At 43.0% G+C, this 21174-nt stretch overlaps 1 protein-coding gene across 1 annotated transcript in view; it reads right to left on the bottom strand.

Annotated features, from left to right (window-relative positions):
* GLI2 (GLI family zinc finger 2) overlaps positions 1-20856 on the bottom strand; it is a 136542-nt gene extending 115686 nt beyond the window's left edge. The window contains exon 1 of the mRNA XM_066553486.1: positions 20724-20856. Within this exon, the coding sequence (XP_066409583.1) occupies positions 20724-20856 (133 nt within the window). The remainder of the gene's footprint in view (positions 1-20723) is intronic.
* Positions 20857-21174: the final 318 nt, after the last annotated feature.

The raw sequence follows: 21174 nt of genomic DNA, 5'->3' as shown, positions 1-21174 counted from the left end.
GTTTCTTGGTTCCTCCTGGTCCTAGCAAGAGGTAAGAACTATGCCTACAGCATGGAGCTGGACTGGTGGCCAGTAGCAGAATACCTTCAGTATAAAAAGAAGAGCAGAATCAATCCCTTTATCCTTGACATGGTGTAAAAGAGGTGCATAATAAGTGCACACTTAATCACACTTTTAAAAATCACCTACTGGATGGGCTGTCTAAAAAGGGAGAACAAAGCAATCCATGCCTTTTAAGTAATGGAATGCTGAGGAATGGCGTTAAACAAAATTTGCTGATACATTCTTGCCAAAACTGCAATAATGATAAATCCACTATAAAGAACAAAATGTCTATTCACAGGGGAGAAACGGAGGGATCTGTGCTCCAAATTCCATTGGAAGCTTTTGAAATCCCACCCTTAAATAGCACAGTCTGGTGCCAAACTTCACAAATCTGCTAGTAACTACTTGCAGAATTACTCGAGAATCAAACCAGCAACAAGTTTTGCTACCCATGGGTGTTGATTGTAACCACATCCAATAAATATAGGAAAAATAAGAATAACAAAGATTACATAATGTTTGGTTACTATTTTTCTTAACACACTCCCTTAATCAGTGTTGCAGGAACATAAAGACCTCCAAACTTTCTAAGGTTCGTTTTCAGGAGGCTTCTGCAAAGCCAGAATGTTCTTCCAGCATTCACCAGGTCTGAAATTTTATAGAAGCAGGTTCTCTGGAGGATGTTTTTTTAACAACTGTTTCAGTAAATGGACTTGTGAGTCCCTGGTTTTCTTCATGGATTTGCCCAAATAAGCTTTAACAAAGAGCAGCTTTTCTGCTTCCCACTTCTACTTGCGTGGAGAATATGAATACTTTTCTACCTCAAAGGACTTGATTTTCTAAATCACTTTGAAATCCTCAAAAGCTGCTATAAAACCAGTTATCTTGACTGAGATCAGGACAGAAAAAAGGGCACAGAAGGATCCCCACTGGGTGATTTTGACAGGACCATGTGTGTGACCTCTGCAATGCTGCACAGGATTTTGTGTATCAGGACAGCACTCTCACAGAAGTCAGAGTGGCTGCCTGTCAGTAGCATTAAATTGTTTGCATTTGATTTTGTTAAAGTAACAATAGAAAGTGGAAAATAATTAATTGCAGCAAATCAATCAGATTAAAAATAATTTCCAACAACAAAAGTAATATTTAAACAACTGGGGAATAATGGAAACCCACTTTGTAGCTTAACCATATCAGTTCCATCTGTTATTTTAAGGGGTGAAGGCTGAACTGAGAAATCTGTGTCACACAGAGGCCGGCAGGTTTGTGAACTCTATTGGGAGCTGCTTAACAGTTGGTCTTAATCATTTTCCAAGGCACAAAGCCGAGATCAAGATGAATCTGTTTCCCACATTGTTTCCTCCCTACAGGGTTGGATTTCAGATTTGCCTGGATTAGAGTAAAGCCACCAGAATTCCCCACCTGGACATTAAGGTTGGAGGCCTTGATTTCAAAGACAAGTGGTATGCAGTAATTCCAACCTGGCCCCGTGGGACTACAACTTTTCATTTCTAATCAGTGAATTGTCTTTGTGCAAAACATTTCTTTAAGAGGAGAAGTGGGGGGAGATTTTATTACATCTTCCCCTTTACTTTATCATTTTCTTTCAAAGCCAACATATTTTTAGCCTAAATACTAATGAATTAAAAGTAGTATCATTAGTTCACCTTTTCCAGAGAAATTAATAACAGGGCTGAGATTTTTAAATCCCATACTGTTCTCCTGCCTCACCCTGAATTTGCTCATGTGTTACTTTTTCACATAATCGGCTTGGGCTCAGTGGCTGTGCCAAGCTGTGATTTAGTCTCACAGCATGCTGTAACAGCAGTGACCAGGACCTGAACCATCTGCACCTTTATCCTACAAGTGCATTTACCCAAAGGAACAGCCCTACTTCAGCTCAAGAGCTGGAGAGGAAGAAGGTCAAACCTTCTCAAAAGCCTTCTAGGCTAACGGGAAGAATGGGAGCCCTTCTCTTGCAAAGCCAAAAATATTGTGGCATGGTTAACAGTCTGCACAGTGCCTCTTTGTGCTCCTCCCCTTGATATAATGGGTCCAGGCTGAACCAGCCATCACCCCACATCCAATTTGCAAAGCACCGTGGATGTTTTCAGCTCCCTTGCAGTGGGAAGGGTCTTGGTACCCTTCCTGCATACCCTGCATACCCTGCTATGTGAGTAAGTCTCACTGGCCAGGAAAAGTCCAAGTGTTTGTCTTGGCAAACCCCAGCTCATCTCAAGGTTTTATCCATTGAGCTCCAGCTTCCATTAGCTCCCCAAGAAGGTTTACCCTGACAAATATTTCCCTGTTCCAGTCAATGAGTAAAAGTCATTTTAATAGATTTTAAAGGAAGAGGTTTGATTTTTACCCCTACAAAGACCTACTTCTGCAAGAGAACCAGAAACAAAGGAAACAACAGCATTTGCATCACCCATGTGGATGGGTGGAGTTTTCAAACGTTACTGACTTGAATCTGGAGGATGGGGATGGTTAGACCAATCAACTCAGATGAGCCAGGATAAAATCTTTTCATTTTCTTTGGCTGAAGGCCAGGTGTCTCTGGCTCTCTGATGGGCAGAGGCAGCAGGGCTTGGGATGGCTGATGGAGTTACCACTTCCACAGATGCCCCTGCTTTGCTTTGAATCAAGTTATCCGTTATCAATCCACTCCTAGGACTCAACAATTTACAACAGGCATTTAACCCATCACCCAGTTCCATTTGCCTTAACCATCACTCAAGTGCAGCACTTGAGAATTCTGATGACAGACAAGCCATGGTCAACTCATCAGCTGCCCCAAGTAACCCTAACCACAGCTTTCATTTTTCCTTAGCCATTGTGAAGCCACAGAGAGAGCAAAAGTGTAAAAATGTGGACAATTCCCCCACACCTTCTCTCTATTTGCGATATTTCAATGCAAGGTTGTGCTTTTGCAGGTCAAGAAACAATTCCTGAAGTTATTGTGAGAAAGCATCCATTTCCCTCCTTTGGCTATAATATAGCAGTCCTGTTTCATTCCCATGGAGGCAACAAGACTTTAAACAACATGCAGGACTGGATATTGTTACATACCAGAGGAATACTGAAATTTGGACAAAATCTCACATTCACATGGAAAAGAAGAACCACATCTCTAGACTTAGAACAATAACTGGAAACAAAAGCCACCGACTGCTCGTTCAAACAAGTCTGCTGTTAGCCTCATTAGACTCAATCCTGTGTGCCACACAACAGAACAGCAAACCAAAGTGCTAAATATATGATCAAAAAAATTTAAAAAATCTTTACAGCCTCTTCATCATGATGTCGGAAGGTTTTGTCAGAACACATTTTTATCTCGTAGCATGTGTTTTCAATACAGACATATTTGGGCCTGCATGTCGCTATTTTAGTGCTAACATTTACAAGCTTATTTGCTGAAGGCAATTTTTGAAGACATTTTGTCAGTGGCCAAATCCAACTTCCATTGAAGTTAAGTGGAAGACTCCCACTGACCTCAATAGGAAACAGTTCAGACAGTCAGGGCAGGATTCAGAGCTGTTATAACTCACTGAAATGCTGCAAGTTGAGAACAGATCTCTCAGAGCAAAATGGGTAAGCCCAGGAGGAAAATGCCACCAAGAGAAATAAGAGGAGAATATCCATTAATAAAAACATTAAAACATGGTACCATGGAATTTCATTCCCGCCTGTGCCTGTGTAACAGATCTGCAGTCCATGCTCACCACTGGCTGCTGCCAACAGGATTCTTTGTGGGGCTGTGCACTACTGCTTGTGCTCACTGAACCTGCTGGGGGAGGGCAACTAAAACAAAAAAACTGCACAAGGTAGGATGTTTTCAGCAGTTCAGAGTGATCTTACTGAAATAACAAGATCAATTCAGACTCCTGAAGTCAGGCATAGACAAAGCACCAAAAGAATCCCACATTTACTGTCTTCTTTCAGATAATTATTTTCCTCTAGTTCGTCACAACTAGGAAAATTTTGTTTAATAGCTTGTAGTATTGCTATCATGACTGTAACTGTACTTCCTTCATTTGAGTGGAGAAAGAGCTTGAAAAAATTCCTTGCAGACAGCTTTTTTTCCCCTCTTTTTCTTGTTATAAAGTCTACACTTGCTGCAAGGGCACAAGGGATGGAAAAAGTATTTAATTAGTATTTCCAGAAATATCCTTGCCTAACCCATAATGAGGTCATGCCAGATCATAATCCTCCTCAAATACAAGAGACAAAGTGATTTCCTTTTCATACAGCATCTTTTTTTGGGTGCAGCATCGACAGCTTTTCTGTGGTTTCAAAGGAAAAATAAAATTGAGTCAGTCTGAGTGGGGGAAGTCCAGAAACATCTAATACATCTTCCTGTGAGATAAATTCAGCAGTGAAGACATGGGTGGGATTTAATACAACTAGGATACTTTCTTTTAAAGAAAACAGAAGGAAAAAACCCAGACCAAACCGCAGCTCCTATTGCCATGTGCCCAACTGAACTCCTTTGAACTGTCTGCTCAAATAATATTTCTCTTAAATCAGGGAGGGGTGTCTTTGGGCTACCTGTGTCTATTTGCTATTCCTCTCACTTGCCAGAACCAAACCTGAGTCTTGGGTGGACCCCTGAAAACATGGAGCACTGTGGACACCACAGGGCTGGTGGCCCAGGGAGGGGCTACACTGGCACTGCTGCTGCCAGGGCTTGGCTTGCACCAAAGAGGGGCTGGCAGCAGGTGCAAGGACCAGCTGAGACCAGCCTTCTCACTGGAAGTCATCCCTCTTCCTTCAGTCTTTCCAATGACCAGAGCACTACTGTGTTTTCAACACTCCAAAAGAAAAACTCATCCCTCAAGTGGTCCTTCCTGGACAGGGAAGCTCACAATACTCTGATGTTGCACAGCCCGCTCTCCTTATGAGAGATGAGTCAATGAGCCAAACAGCTCATACATGGCAAAAATACTAACCTGAGAAAAAAAAAAAAGAAAGCTTCCAATCTTATCTTGATGAAGACATCAAGAGCTTGAAACCCTACCAGCTCCCTTAGTGGCTCATCCCAATAATTATTCAACTCCACTGTCACATTGAGGCAGGGAGCAGAGCTCAGGTAGATGCCCAGGTTTAGCGTGCAGCTGGTGATGGCTCATCAGCTTTTCCCCACTGGAATAAGGGGCCAGAGAGCACAAAGCATTTTCTCTCCTTCAATATTCCATAATTAAAATAAATTAGAAAAAGGACATTATCTGCTGTATTTGCCCTCTTCTGCAAACACACCATGTGTCATTTCACTATAGAAATCGCTGGACAAAGCTGATTTACTGGCCAGCTTCAGGAAGCCAGTGATTCGCCAACCCTCTCTCCCATCCCCCAAAGTTTATTGTTGAGTTCTTGGATCATCAAGTACAGAGAGTAAAATAATTTAATGTGGGGGGGATTTTCATCCTCCTTCTCTATCCCAATATGACTAAATTTATTGATTTTGGATTGCTGTAAATTATAATGTAATTATCCTGCTGCACAAGCAGCTTCCCATTCCAGAAATTAAAAAGCAATTCAGGTAAATGATCTTTAGTTATCATGGTGCATCCCTGCAGAACTCATTAGGTTGGGGGATTAGATGGCACACCAAAACTCTTACAGGGAGGGTGACATTGAAAACTATCATGCCTGACAATATAGAACTTCCTTGGGAAGATAATGGGCAAAACTGCTGGTGTGGCACTTTTTTTCCCCCTTTCCTGACAAATTTGAGATGCTATCAACTTGCACATCTCCCAGGATCTCTAACGCTCACTTACTGACCCTTCTAAAAAATAAACACCCTTCCTTTGAGATGAGAATGCTATTAAGTGGAATTTAAGAAATGGACAACATGGCCATTTGTAGAACATTGTCATCTGATCCCACTGGATCTCAGGTGGAAAAGCAGCTCATGTGAGTTGGAGTCAGCAACTACTTTTTGAGGTGGGAGACTGCCAACTGGCACAAAAGAGAGCTCACACCAGATTTCCAGACAGCTAAGGTGAATTTTCCAGCTTTCCCGAAAGAAAGCTCTATCTGACGGGATTGCTAAAAGATCTGATCGACTGTAGTCACAGAAGATATGTGCACTTTGCCAGCACAAGTGTTCTCAATCCTTTTGTCTTGCCCAAAGGTTATGTTTTGCCTCCCTAAATCTTCCTGCACTTCAGGCATTTTCCACTTGCTGTTCTACACTGTTGTGATGGCTAAGCAGCCATCATCAGGCTTCACACTGAAGGCGGCTACAGTCGTTGGCAGATGAAAGGATACGTGTGCACATAGTTTGCACATCATTAAGTTCGCAAAACGCTTTGAGGATGAAATGTGCTACATAAATATAACAGGTTATTAAATTTCTTGGTGCCTGCAGTGGCCTTCGATGGATTGTGCCTAAACCTGCTACTGCCTTTAGCTTCTTGGCTTTTTTTTTCTTTTACCCTCATGCCCCAGAAAATTTTAAGTTTCTCCCTCTACCCAAGGAGTCTTTCACACCTTCTGGTGGCCCCATGGAGCTGCTGTGCAGACATGGGAAGTCACGCTGGCTTTCAGCTGCATGTGTGCAGTCTCTGCCCATTTCCTCTGAAAGTGATGGCTGCCAGACTTGAAAGACCCCATTTGCTCCCCCTGGTCTTCTCTAATACAGCCCTTAATTAATACTGATGGCTGCTACCACTTTTGAGTAGGACAGTGCAGATCCTTGGTATATTAGTCAAACACCACAGAGATTTATGAACTCATCAGCATGACCAGGATACTCAGAAAGAAGCAAAACCCTTGAATTTAAAATTCTCCTACACCATCAGAAATTTCAACTTCATCTACAAGTTCTTCGTACTGTGAAAGTTCACTAGTTCTGTTATTTCACTTCTAGTAAGGAACATGCCCTAATATGGACATTTTTGCAGCATTCAGCTAAATTCTGAAGATATACGAGGTACCCTGGTAGCCCTTTCTCCCATTAAAAACAACCTATTAACTCAGTCTCATGAAAGCCCAAGTCATATCTGGTCTCTGTTTCTAGCAGAGGTGGGCTCAGCAACCCTCTCTCTCCCCATCTCAACAGCACACAGTGCCACAATTACACAAGGCGTTGTGGCTCGAGCATGGGACATCAGTGAAAATCTCTGTTCTTTTTTGGGATGCATGCATACTTTTCAAATTTCCTAAAAGGAGAGATTATTTGGTTTTGGCCCGGCATCTGAAACCACTCACAGGCCACACACAAGTTACCGAGTAAGCAGACGACATCCTTTTCTTAAACCCTTATGGACACAAACAGATTTTGAAAACATGTAGTTCAACCACCTCAGCAAATTGTTTCGCCGGTGTGTTGGTGTTGGGAGCCCAGTGCCTGCCCTTCCTCCTTCTCCTCACCCCCATTCACTGTTTACAGCAAGAAGGACATTAGTGCTGCACTGAACCTGCTCCAGTTCTTTTATATAGATTTAGACCACATAATTTGATCATGACCACCGGCAGTTTTATTGCCCTGATTTATAAGTAGCCTTGCAGGGGTTTGGGGCTTTTTTCCCTTTATTTGGTAAGAAAGTGAAACTCATACCAGTTCCTTCCCTGCTGCAGCCTGAGGACGAGCTGCGGGATCTCCACAGCGCTGCCACCCTCCCTCTGCCCTTGCTGTGGTCTCAGAGGGGAATACACACACTGCAGGAGCTGACTGAAGCTTCTCCTCGAGCACAAATCCTCCCTGTGGCCCTCACTGCCGCACAGCACTTGGCTATTCCTGCCCAAGAGAATGGTCCAAGTGACATCCAGGGGAATTGATGTTGCCAGTACCCCGTCCTCAAGTGTGACACCCTGACAGAAACCCCAGTGTCATTCCCTCTCTTGCCTGCTAACCCTCCTCCCAGGGAAGTCAGAAAAGGCTTCTTTGGCCAAGTCATCACTTTCACAATCCAAATAGCAGGGGATAAAAACCCAGGCAGCTCTGCCACGGACGGAGCTAAGGGAGACGTGACTGTTGGGCCAGGCATGTTGCTACCAACCATCTGCATTCCCAGGGCACACTAAATCTGGGATCTGTATTAGTATTCTCCAGCAGGCATCTGGCAGATATTAAATACCAGCCTCCCTGGAGAACTTGTTACCTCCTCATGCTTGACTGGGTGAATATAAGTGAGCGCCGTGCTTGTATCTGCTACCTGAAGAGACCAGACGAAGCCTATCTGAAACATGCCAAGACTCCATATCTGTCATTACCATACCAATTTCCTGAATGAAAATCCTGCCTGTCTTTCATTTAATCTGTCTTCTCTCTCATTACGTGACCAGAACACGCTGTACTAATTACAAAGACAGGTCAGTATGTGACTCAAAACCTAATTTCTGTTACTCACCTAAAATGATTACTGCCTGGATGAGCATGATGTTCTGGAACAAGAATAACAAAGCCCACCAACCGTTCTGCCCTGTCACTAGCATGTGAAGAACTAATTTTGCACTGGGCCATAGGCTTAGTGAAAAGGTTCATCAGAAATCCAGTCATCTCACCTTGGTAACCTCATATCTTCACAACGTGTACTTTTTTCCAGCTTATCTACCTTTTGTCTTTTTCTGCACCCAGCCAATTTCTTCTTACACTTCTGAGTGTGTAATATTTCCTAACTTTTCACTTTGCTACCAAGTTCTCCTCTTGAGGATCCCACAAAATTGTGTCTTTTGACTCAAACCCTGCTGTTAGATTCTTGTTTCTCACATCTCTGTATAGCAGCTGGTCAAGGGTCTTCAGATCGCTCTGCACAGCTCAGCCCTCCTCCCACACAACTTGTCCAGGCTAATTCTGCTGCTCTGTATATTATTGTATCTGAGTAAAGCCTTTTGACTTTAGTCCACCATGATTTCCATAAAGGACTCTCTACTACTCTGAGTTACTGGCACCTTGTGTCCTACCCCATCAAGTAATAACTTTGCAAAACTTTGAAGCAGAAATCACATCCTCCCTAGTTATGGGGTTCACATTGATCAAATATTCCTGACGTTCTCTTTTGCCTCACTGAACATAATAATTGCCTGGAAAAATAATTTCAAAACTACCTGCAGAACTGGTACCAGAAAATTCACAGGTAACATGAGCCACCATCCACTTCATGTGCAGACTGGGAATTCTGAGCACAGCTGCACCCTTTCCAAGTGTCTAGAGAGACATCAACCCTTCTTTTTGGTATCCATAACCATAGCTTTCAAGGGCCAATTCCTTCTTCTCTTCTCGTGCCTTATTCAGCTGACACTGCCCTCAAATCCCCACTGGTTTGGGCCATCAGCCCTGTATCTCATAAAACACAAGGTTAAATGAAGCAAATTCAGGAGGACATTTCTATTCTACCCTCAGGACTTAACTATGGGAAGGATCTGAGGCTGGAAAAGAATAGTTTTTCATTATGGTCACAGAAAGGAAGAATAAACTAAAACCACTGCAGATACAGGCACTGAGGAAAGGCCCTGTGGGCTGATACTTAGAGAAGCTCATTTCTATCCTCACTCAAGTGCTACAGAGGTTAAAGACCAGCTACAACCTGCCATGAAAGTCAAACCCCACATTAATAGGAAATGTGTTCCCCTCCCCCATTCCAAATGTATTTTTTATGAGTAAACATTTCTGTATTAAGACTTACTGTCTTCAAAGATCCCTTTTATGTCCCAAAGGTAACCATTTAAGTGTTCTTATAACAGCCGTTACTTATCTTTACAATGGGCAGTGCATGTGAACTCAGTGTCTGAAACTTTAATTTTGCTATATATTTTTTAGTAACTACATATAAATCCAGCCTGTTTCAAGTGTCAGTGACTCTATGTGACCAAAAGATAGCCTTGGATCTTATTTCACCTGCAAAGACATTGTTCTGAGTGGAATTAAAAGCAGCAAAAGAATTTGCAAAACTCTCAACCCTTTTAACTTGCTTGCATAAGTGATGCAGAATGTACAGAGCTCAGAATATGAGATGCAAATGTTTTTCACACATTCAGTCATCTCATATCTATTTTAAGAGTCACTGCTCCAGCAGTTGAAACACAGGACCCTGCAGTAAAAATGTTTTAAGGATGTCTTTTTAACAGCACAGAAAGTTCCTCAGGAGTTTTCAAAGGGAAAAAAAATCACACCAAACAAGAGCATTGCCAGCTCCTCTGCAGCTGATTACAGTATTAGAACTTGCATGTGCACAGCAGACTAATGGGAAGGTAAGCTGAAACTAAGTTTCTCTGCGAAGCTGTTATCCCATGACAATGATTTTATCCTTCCATCACCTAGCATCCAAGAGTCTCATTACAAAGGACTTGGCTAAGACCACTGTCTATTGCTAGACTGGGTGAATATACATGTCTGTTGGGTGTCTATTGCTTGGGTCAGGGTAAACCATGAAGCTCTCCGCGGTTTCTGTAAATTCATCCAGATGTGTCCAAAATCCCACTGAGGTATTTGGAGCTCACCCACAGACTACTTACATAAGAAACTGTTTTGAACTAAGAAAAATAATTTTCTCTTTTTTTGATACAGAATATTTACATTTACAAGTTGTTATTAACAACTTGATGTTGTCCAGCTGAGTTCCAGGTAAGATCACCCGAAAAACTTTCTCACTTCAGAGCAAGCATGGCCGTTTGGAATACACTCCATCTCTATACCCCCAAATGGTCTCTCCACTGCAGATATTGAAAACACCTTTACTGCAAGAACTAAAACTTATCTTCCCCAACCCTAAAAAACTGTTTTATTGTCCCCTTTGGACAACATATGCGACACCTAAGACATATGAAATGGTCACCCTTGTAAGGCAGCACCCAGGGGCAGCAGCACTCTCTTGCAGGTGGTGGGGAGTGGGAAATGGTAACCTCCCCACAGTCTGACCATTAAGTGTTTCCTTGTGACTGATGCCATAAACATGCTACCAGATGCTGATGGATGGGCCTGGAGGCCCAAAGAACAACCCGAGTTCATTATATAAATGAGGGAGCAAAGGGAAGTCAAGCAGCTTTCCCAAAATCATGAAGGAAGTTTGGGACTTCATCAGGACCTGAAACTAATTTTCTCCAGGCTCAGTTCTGTGCCCTCACTGTAGGGAGCCACCAAAAAATTGGGTATCTTCACACAAGCAGCCTCTGGGAGTCGGATCAGCTTCCCACAACACATAATAATTCCCCTCGTTAAAACGGGACGTGCAAACCAATGCCTAAAGTCCTCACCTTTGTGGTTCCCTGGTTTTACTTTATAGTGTGGCTGTAAATGCCTCTGAAAGAACATCATCAGCTGTACCTGCAAACCGACACAAACAGATTTGGCTTAACCTCAAGCCTCACTTGCAAGAAGGCACTTGGACACATTAACACAGGACAGGGATATTCACTCCAGCCAGGATGCAGGAAATTCCCCCATCACTGCTGGTCCATCCCACAAAGAGTAACCATAAACCAGGGTGAGTCTCAGGTAGAAAAACTGAGAGAGAAAGGTAATTTTATCACCTCACAAACAGAAAAATTTCATTTCAGAAAAATCTAAATATTAGCCAACATTCTGACTCCAGGGTCAGCAGTGCTGATCCCCTGTCACTCTCCCTTGGCTCAGAGCATCCCACAGGTGCATAAACCCTCTGCTTTCTTTAAAAGATTAAACTATTGTTGAAGCAGCACACACAGGGCCAGGGGCTTAGAAGAAGATACCTCCTCTATTGGATAGTTTTCAGGAATGCTAGACACTGATCTTTTATATCAATACAACTGAAGCCATCAAAACATCTACTTTAACTGTTTATTTAAGGATGCATCTGTTGCCAGCTGTGATTTTTTCTGAAAATCTGTCAGTCAAGAGCTGATCACTGTAAGAAAAGAGAACAGAATAGAACAGCTTTCTGGCTAAAATGGCACCATTCAATCCCTGCAAATGTCACTGTATTTTAAAAATCAGATACTGGTGGCAGTAAATATAAATATTTTGCTTATAATTCTCCTGATCTTATTTATGATTTACTTACAATTGGAAGCATTTTCAATGGGATGATCTTAAAAAGATCTGGGATTCCAGGAGGAGGAAGAAAGTATTAAAAAAAAAAAGAAGAGAGAAACCCCCACTGAGCTCTCTAACAAACTACAGAAAAGGCAGAATTGATTTCAGTCAAGTTTGTGATCATGTGGGATCACATTCAATTTTTTTAATTTTCATTTTGGACTCAGCCTATGTGCCCAAAGTTTTGCTCAGTTCTTTCCAGCAAGGTTTGCCTGATTTCAACCCAACACTACTGTAGGAGTCACAGAACACCCAGCATAGGTCATTTTCCAACACATGTAAAGTCACGAGTTTAACATAATTCTGAAGAAGTTTGCATGAAAATACTGTATCCCCTTCATTCCTTCAAGAGCTAAATTTACAATCTTGGCTGAGGTTTTATTCTCTGTCATTACCATTAAGATCATAGAACTCATCCTGTCAAGCATAGTCCCCACACAGAATTCATGGGATATCAATTTATTTCAGAATTTAAGGTTTCTGCAATTTTTGCCTCACTTGGTTCTGGAAAAATCTGTAGTCTCTAATTATGAGCCCACTGTGCTAGGTACTGAACAAAGGCACTGCTGAGTTAGTTTAAATTCAGTGATAACCTATTTGTGCTACTGAGCATTTTCATACCCTTATGCAACAACCAAGAGGAATGAAGCTGCCTGCTGCATCGTGATGTTCTCAGAGGCTCTGGATGATGCATACACAACTTGTGCTCATCTCTCCTGAAGGGAAAGAAACAACGCCTCCGTTTGGCAGATGGGCATGAGGATTTGAGTCATCTGACCATGATTACATGGCATATCATTGAGAGAGGAAGGGCTTGCTAGTGGATATGGTGAACCAAGGAACCTGGGCTAAGACCTCTGTACTATTATCTACGTCCCATGTACACCACATATGAACATCTGAAGTCCCAGAGATAATCACTTGACATCCCTCTGAAACAGCTCAACCCATATTAGCCACTTTGACCCTGGAAAAAAATCCCCTGTGCTCCCTGTCTGCAGAATGGGAGCAATGACCTCTCCCTGTCTTGCCAGGATGTTCATACGCAGACAGATGTGTGGGGGCTGCACAAAGCAAGAAATCCCCCCACAAGCCCTGGGCTTCCCAGAAGCCACCATCCAGCATAATTAATCTTCTCTAATAATAAAGTTCCAGTGAAACTGGCTGTATCCTCTCAGGCCTCTGCACCTCACTCATCACCACACAAAACCATGAAAACAGACAACCTGATTTCATGGGGGGCAGTTTAACAAGGTGAGGAACAATGCCAAGTCCTCTTTTCACTGCAAGGTGTATGGATGCCTTCTCAAGGCCATTTCTTTAGGGGGTGCTGGGAATAAAAGCCCTGTTTCTTGGTGCTGGTATTGGATGCACAGCATTTCTAGGAACATTTTTCTTTGCCACTCGTCTGACCTCGGGAGCAGTCCCACTGCTCTGTGCAGGCAGCCATGGAATACTCTGCCAAACCCTATCAATTATTTAGCATCCAAAGGTAGACCTAATCTGTGTGATAAAAGGATGGATTTTATCTAAGGCTTGTTCCCCTTAAAGTGATTTACACAACTGGCCTCTCTAGTTGCTTTCCTTAACATAATTATTTACTTTTGCATTAATAGCCTTCCTCCATTTGGGTTATTTTTAGGAGCTTTTTGTAGCCTTGAGAATTTACTATGGTTTTTCCCCTTGTATTTTTAGTGGGGATTTTAAATCTCCCATCTCTCTGAATGGGCTGTTAAAACACTAGTTTTGCCAACCCTAGCGTAAAGCAGGAGCAGCTCTGGGAAGCAGCCCCCCTGGCTGTGTTGACATCTGGGTGCTGAGTTTGCTTCTAACTTGAGAAGCCAAGGGTGAGATTTCAGTTCAGAGCTGGCAGTCAGGGCTCCCAGACTGCTCATCAGGCTATGGACTGATGAACATGAATGAAAGGCTTTAAATATGAATCTAGTCCCACCTTGGTTTCTCACTTTAACCCCACTTTGAAATTTTGGCAAAGTTGGGAAGACTGGGATTTTTCCACCTAACATTAAATCAGGCATGAAGCCCTCAAAGGAATAAAGCAGGCACAATGTGATTCACTCCACTCTAATACAAAAGCATCCCAAACTAGACACCTAACACTTAGGCAGCAAACTTAGACAAAATAACTCCCATCCTTTGTCCTCCCATGATTATGGAAGGCTCAAATGCCTTGGCTAATGGGTGCTGTTGGGAGAATTGATTTATAAAACCTGCACAAATTCACAGGCATTCAAGCAAAAAGCTGTCAGAGATACTAAAAATTCAAGCTCTGGGGACGTGCTGGCAGAGGAGACAATCCAGGAGATAATCCATTATCACCACTAGATTTTCTTACTTGACTACAATGGACCAATCCACAATAGGTAAGTTTAGCACCAGTTATAAAGGTTATATTTAGCTACCCTCTGAGGGCACTTACATGAAGACTAAACTGGGTCCCCAGAGAAGAAGACTTACCAGTATTTGCCAGAATAAACTTATGGAGCTTACAGAGTAATAGAAACGCAGAAGTTATTATTATTACAGTTATTATTAATAGTAAGATAATACACTCACAAAATACAAAGGTCTTCCAGGTGGTGCTTAATGGTTGGGATCACCAATGCCAGAACCAGCCTGTGAAGAATTACTTGTTCTATTTTAAAGTCATAAAAGCTTTTCAACTTGGCGTGCAAACCGGCAGTATGTTAGGGATGAAATAAAATTACTCTGTCTTCAAAAGTACCTTTGCATCTGTAACAAGCTGAAATTATAAGAACTTTTGCTTTAACAGTGTGGAGGAACTGTATACAACTAGGGAATGCTAGCTGATGCTGTGAATTATAGAATTGTTTAGGCTGGAAAAGACACTTAAGATCATCACGTCCAACCATAAAGCTGTTGCATAATCTAAGGGCTACACAATTTGAATGAAAAAGTCTGTAAACATTAATGGTTATCCACTCTGAGGTCACACCTTTGCCCACAGGGTTGGCTACCACACAAAGTCAGTAGAGAGACCTGGGCAAGAACTTTCCCCCATGAGGGAAAAAAGAAAACAAACCAAGAAGTCAGACTCCAATCACACATTTAAGCAAAGCAAAGGATTACCTGGGCTGACTCCTTCGAAGAAGAAACTAGGGAGACAGCATTGCAAGCTGTGGATAGAAGAGAAAGGGCAGGCAGAAGACAAAACGTGCTTTTGTAGCACAGTTTGTGGCCATCTTAATTATCAAAATTCTGCCACTGTAATTGAAGAACTAAACCTGCTGTTCCCAGAGTACTCTCTGCCAGGCCCACACCCCAGACACTGCTCATGAAACATAAAAATGGTGCAGCCTGGCTTTGACTTCATCTATCTCTACACGAATCCTTCTAAACTATCCCAAAGAGCAGGTGTCAGGTGACCAGCATGAGACAAAGCTGGCAAGCTTGTCACTGTCCTTGATATCCTGTGACTGGGAACAGTCTCAGCACTGCACCAGTCTGAGCATCTGAGACATCCAGCTGCCCAAAGGGACATGAGTGGGTACACAAGGAACTGTAGGCAATCTGCGCACTCAGAAGGGCTACAGTAGCAAAGAAATACACTTCAGGACCCAAGAGAATTAGTTTCATGAAAGGCTGACAGAAACAGTCAGAGAAGAAATACAGTTCTTGACTGCTGCTGCTCTTGTGGCAGCACTGCACTGAAGCTCTACCCAAGGTGGGGGCCACTGAAGTCTGTGCAGTAGGAGAATTTCTCAGTCTGAATTACAGGACTTTCCCATCATTCAGTTTTAACCACTTGCCCCCTCTCCCCCTGGAGCCAGTCCCAGCTTTTCTGTTGAACACATCTCTCAGTATTTTAAGATGTACACAGCAAAGCAGTGCAGAGCAGGGAAACTAAGAATGTGCTTGTACTGGTTATGTTCCTTTTCCTGGAAAATGTGAACTGAATGAAAAACATTCTTCAAGAAGATCCCTGCCCCTCCAGGGTGGACATAGGAGATGACTTCATTGGGGCTGTTCTCATTCTAATTTGTCTGAGTCTTGGGCCACACAGACTATGTATTTTTTCAGTGCACTGAGGTGTGCTGGGATGCTGGCATTTCCTCCTCCTCATTTACATGGTCTTCCCATAATCTAGCACTAAGACAAGCTGAACTGCACAAGGACTCCCTGCCAATGCCACTTGGGGCTTGCTTATGGAAGACCTCTGGAGAGGAATGGGAGGTGATCCCTGCCCTTCTCCTCTGCCTGTGAAAGGGCTGAGTGTGCTACTTCTGCAGAACTAAGCATTCCTGCCAGCCCATAAATCAAGTGAGCAAACTCCATCCCAATCTCTGATCCACTGCAGAAAAGCCCCATACTCTGCCTTTAAAGCACACACAAGGCAAAGAGCTGTATTTCATCAACTGAAGCCTTAATATCAGAGGAGAGTCGTTACCTCCTGGAAAAAAAAAAAGCACAGCCAGAGTCGTACTAGTTCTGCAGCTTGGCTTCCCCATGTTTACACCAAATGACTTGTTGAACTTCATTATATACAAAGTATTTCCATAGATCAGAGGCAGGGAGACCTGTGCAGCTAACATAAAATAAATTACCACCCTGTGATAAATGGTTCTATTAGCAATCCAGATTGTTAAACTCAGATACAACAGGATGAAGGGAGCACTGCCCCATTCATTCTCCCTGCGGCAGATACTGAGTTGTAAATAGGTTATTTTGTGTGTAAATAACACATTAAAACTCAGCATTAGCCGTGTCTTTTGATAGAGAGGAAATTGTTCCAAATAAATAATTTCGGACAGGAATGTAAAATAAGCCAGATTTAATAGTGCATGCCTGCTGTAGCTGTGTTAAACATGACTAAAATGATAAACCCCAGAATATACTAATAGTAAACTATGCTCTGACATCAAAGTAATGAGGCTGTATTTTTACTCAGCTTTAGAAATGCTAAAATTAGTCTTGACAGAGCCAGACATCAGAAAAATGTTTCAAACATAAACACCATCAATTTGGGACCTTGGAGTTTGTGTCATGCAGAGGGTGGGGTGGAGAGGGAAAGGTGCATTCTGGACCTTGTTAAAGTTGGGCAGTTAGCATTTAGGAGAATTTGTATTTAATTTTTATTACAAGATGAGAAACCTATCTTCCTAAATATCTCTGCCTTTGAAAGAGTGGCTCATTTAAATTTCCCCTACAGTCATGTGCCTGGGCTTCCTCATGCCTGTAGGTACAGAGGATGTGTCAGAGCCAGCCTGGAGGACAAAACCCAGCCTCACCCGTGGTGCTCTGCACCAAACCCTCCCACCCTACACAGCAATATGGATTTTGGCATTCAACAGAACGGTTTTCTGAACTTGAATAGTTGTATGTTGCCCTTCCAGAAGTAGAGACAATAAAACCAAGAGCCTCTTCTGCAGATCTAACTTGTCTACAGTTCCTACACACTGTCATTATAAACACTTTCCATCGCAGTCACACGTACACAGCTGCCCCTACTGCAAGTGAAAAGAGAAGCTTTGACTCCTTGGCCAACATGATTTATGGAAAACCAGAAAATTAGGAGAGACTTCCCTGATGTCATATCTGTGAGGCCAATTTCTGAACATCTGATCAATGAGTTACTATAAAAAAACTGTCGCAGATGATGTTTAAAATGGCAGCTTCAGAAGACTGAGATGCAAATTTTTAGTACAAAAGGACTCTTCTCTACTGCCAGCATCAACAATATTGATCTCTTTTCCCACAACCATAACTTAATTTGTTAGAGGCTGGAAACATTTGGGACAAATACCCAAAGGAAGGGAACTAGAAATGCAAACTGAACATATTATCTTATAATAATACAGTCTAACTAATAATATAATCAAATAGTTATTCTTCAATTATTTAACTAATATTCAGTTTATTCCTTCAATTAATTAGAAATAAAACCTTATGAATCCATTAATTCCTACAAGGGAAAAAGAAAACTTTATGATCTGAGAAATATGCAAAACGTGCTATGATGGCACTCCTTCTATGTGACTCAGTAGAATAAAGGAGGAGAAATGTGTTGCAAATTACATTTGTTTGGCTCTGGAGAGCAGCTTGGTGATTTGCAGCGCTGGCTGAGCCTCACTGCCACTTTCTCATATGCTAGTACAAAGAGTAAAACCTCTGCAATAAATGAAATCAAGAGTCTGTCTTGGATGAGAATAAAGACTTGCCCGTACGGCCCCAAAGCAGGGTGGGGAGCTCAGAGGCCCCCCCTTTAAAGCTGATGCCCTCCTCAAACTGAACTTCCTAATTAATCTCCAAGCCTCATTTGCTTTCTTCTGTAAAAATATGAGCATAAATACTCATAGTTCTGGCCTGTTGTGAATAATTACTTTAGTTTAGGGCATGAAACATGTTACATTAGCATGAATACCATGTAAGTAGAGTCTCATCTCTACCCAGCCTTTTTGTCATCACCTGCTAAATCACACCTTGCAGTTAACTCAGGTTAGAAGACAAGTTTGTATCAATTTTTCTACTTTCAAGCACATGCACAAGCATGCTGCTGGCTTTCAGGAGCCTGTATTATGTCTAGCCAGAGTTCAAAGGGAAGCACTTGGAGCCACAAGAGCACGTGCATCACCTGCAGCGTCCCGCGGCCAGCGCCCGGCCACACGCTGCTCCACTGCTGCCATTTTGGGTCATTTATGAGCACTTTTCCTCACAGCGTGACACAGATTTCACTCTTTACATCTCATTACACAACGCTTTTATCACAATTCCCCTGACATCTTCAAACAATCCTCAACTTACTTCTCCACTTCCTCCTACTAAAAGGAGAAATATTGAGCCCATAAATCACTTTTTTCCAAAGGTGAGAGCACACTGCTAACAGAACACATTATACTAGATGCTTAAAAACCAATTAGGTCTCCAGGGATGCCACATGGGCTGATGGACACTCCACCTCAGGGCATCCTCATTTGGATCTCTGGAAAGGTTGTGACTGCTTCCTCAGTGGAGGCGCTCCCAAGGCAAGTGCCAAGTGGGGAGAAGGTGTTTATTCATAACAGCACATCTCTGAGTTGTGAATTTTAGAACATGCTTGGACTACGTTGGGGCCAATCAACCCTTCAGGTCTGCCAGTCACTGAGGTGATACCTCAAGTGGGCTGCCTCAGTAGTTCTTACAGCCTTTGCTTCTTCAGGGATTTGCTGGGGGATGCCAAGCTTCTGCACATTGCTGTCCCCCCTATTTCTGCTTCCTGGCAAGCCTTCCTTTCTGCCACTTTGTGCAGTGCTCACAAGGAAAGTGGCTCAGACCAATCCAGCACCACAAAACTGCGTTTCCCTCCAAACAATTTTGTAAAAGACTTTTTGGTTGCTTTTAAGAAAATGTTTATCAAACACACAAACTAATCTGATAGATTACTAGCCCCTCCTACTTTATTCTGTGCATCTGAATCTTCACAGGTCAATTGGAAAAAGAAACCTGAGTAGCAAAGTTTACGGAAAAGGAGTGATAAAGCAGATTTAAGCCTTTTTGGTCGGAAACTATCTTCAAAACTCAGGCAACAAAAAACTCAAACTCTCCAGCCAATCTAAGTAAGAAAGAGAGGAACTCACAGAAGAGTCATTCTGTTCTCCTGGGGTGATGAAAAACCACCCTGCACTGAAGGAAGGGGAGAGGACAGGATCATTTTGAGGTAGACTCTGACTAGCAACAGCATGTATTTCAAAAAGGAAAAAAAAAAAGTTGTCTGCAAAGTTTACACAGCTGGGGTGTCTCCTGTCACATCCAAACTGGTGGAAACTAAATTTGTCTCTTATACCCTGTCCAAAGATGACAACCAGTCCCCAGCGAGAGGGCAGCTATGGTGGCTCCCCAGTGGGCACAGCCTGGCCCACAGCTGTGCCACCATGATGGGCCCTGGCACTACTCTGGATATCCACCAGCACACGTGTACCAGAGATGGGGGTGGGTTTTGCATGCCACAGCAAGCAGGAGGAGGCAGGAGCAACATCCCTGCATGTTCACCTGCACACCAGTTACATCCACCAGTAATGGTTCCATGCCTGCAGGTGTCCACAAGAGCTTCCCAGTTGACTTCAACAGAAGCAAGACCAAAATCTTGCTTAACACACTGATTTGAACAGGAACAGCACAAGTGGAGGGGTTTCTTTATGAACATTCCTGCACTGGGTCTGGACATTCCCAAATTCCTCTCTAACCATGAAATCCCAGCAGCAATGCCTGAAGACCACGCAGTCTGTTTAGCTCATTAGCAGGATCACAGCTGGCACATGACAACCCTTTCTGACCAGGATAACGAGGTGCTCCCCATCTCCAGCCAGCCCCACCAGGCACTCTTTAACCATGGAGGAGTGGAGGGCACAGTGCTGCCAACACTGTGCAGCACCAGTCAGCTGATGGCAAGCATTGATGGGATGCCCCAACTCCCCCACAGCCACCCCTCACCACCCATCCCCTCCCTCACCCCAGCCCAGTTCTCCATCACACTACAGTGACGTTTGGATGCCGCGCAGTGACACAGCTTCCAGATCCTCTGACAGCCCAGAACCCCAATAAACTCAGCGTGTTCACAGGAAGACAGATGCCACCATACTTATTAAATTCTTACAGTCTAATAAAAAACACCCCTGCTGCTTTCAAATTGTGGAAAACAAAGTACCTCCTTGTGACACTGCTGCTCCCGCTGCTGCTAAAGGAGGGGGTTTCTTCCCCGTCTCTGTAAAGCCATTCCCCTCCAGAACAGCACCTTTCCCTTCTTTTTTCCCAGCAGCTGTTGAAGCAGAAGTTTCCATCTTAGACGGGCATCTTCCAGCTCAGGAACCCTACAGGACATAAAACAAAACCAGATTCTGGTCACCACTCACAAAACAGGAAGCATAAGATGGTTTGGCAGAGTTCAAAAGCAAATGGCAAGCAGCAAAGAATTCCTGGGTTCCTAACTCCAGCAAACATAGGCACAAAGGCCACAGCCATGTAAAGGACTGGGTGTTCTCACAGATCTACAAAGATCAGGACCAAAAACCAATCCCCAGCTAAACTTGGGCTATACAGTAAAGTTTACAGGTCCAAAAGGCTTTCCAGGGTTATAGGATAGGTGAGATACAAATATT

Source organism: Molothrus aeneus, chromosome 7, assembly GCF_037042795.1.
Source record: "Molothrus aeneus isolate 106 chromosome 7, BPBGC_Maene_1.0, whole genome shotgun sequence".
In the NCBI taxonomy this organism is placed as follows: Eukaryota; Metazoa; Chordata; class Aves; order Passeriformes; family Icteridae; genus Molothrus; species Molothrus aeneus.
Note: the sequence above shows the minus strand (reverse complement) of the source record. Positions and strands in the feature narration are given on the sequence as shown.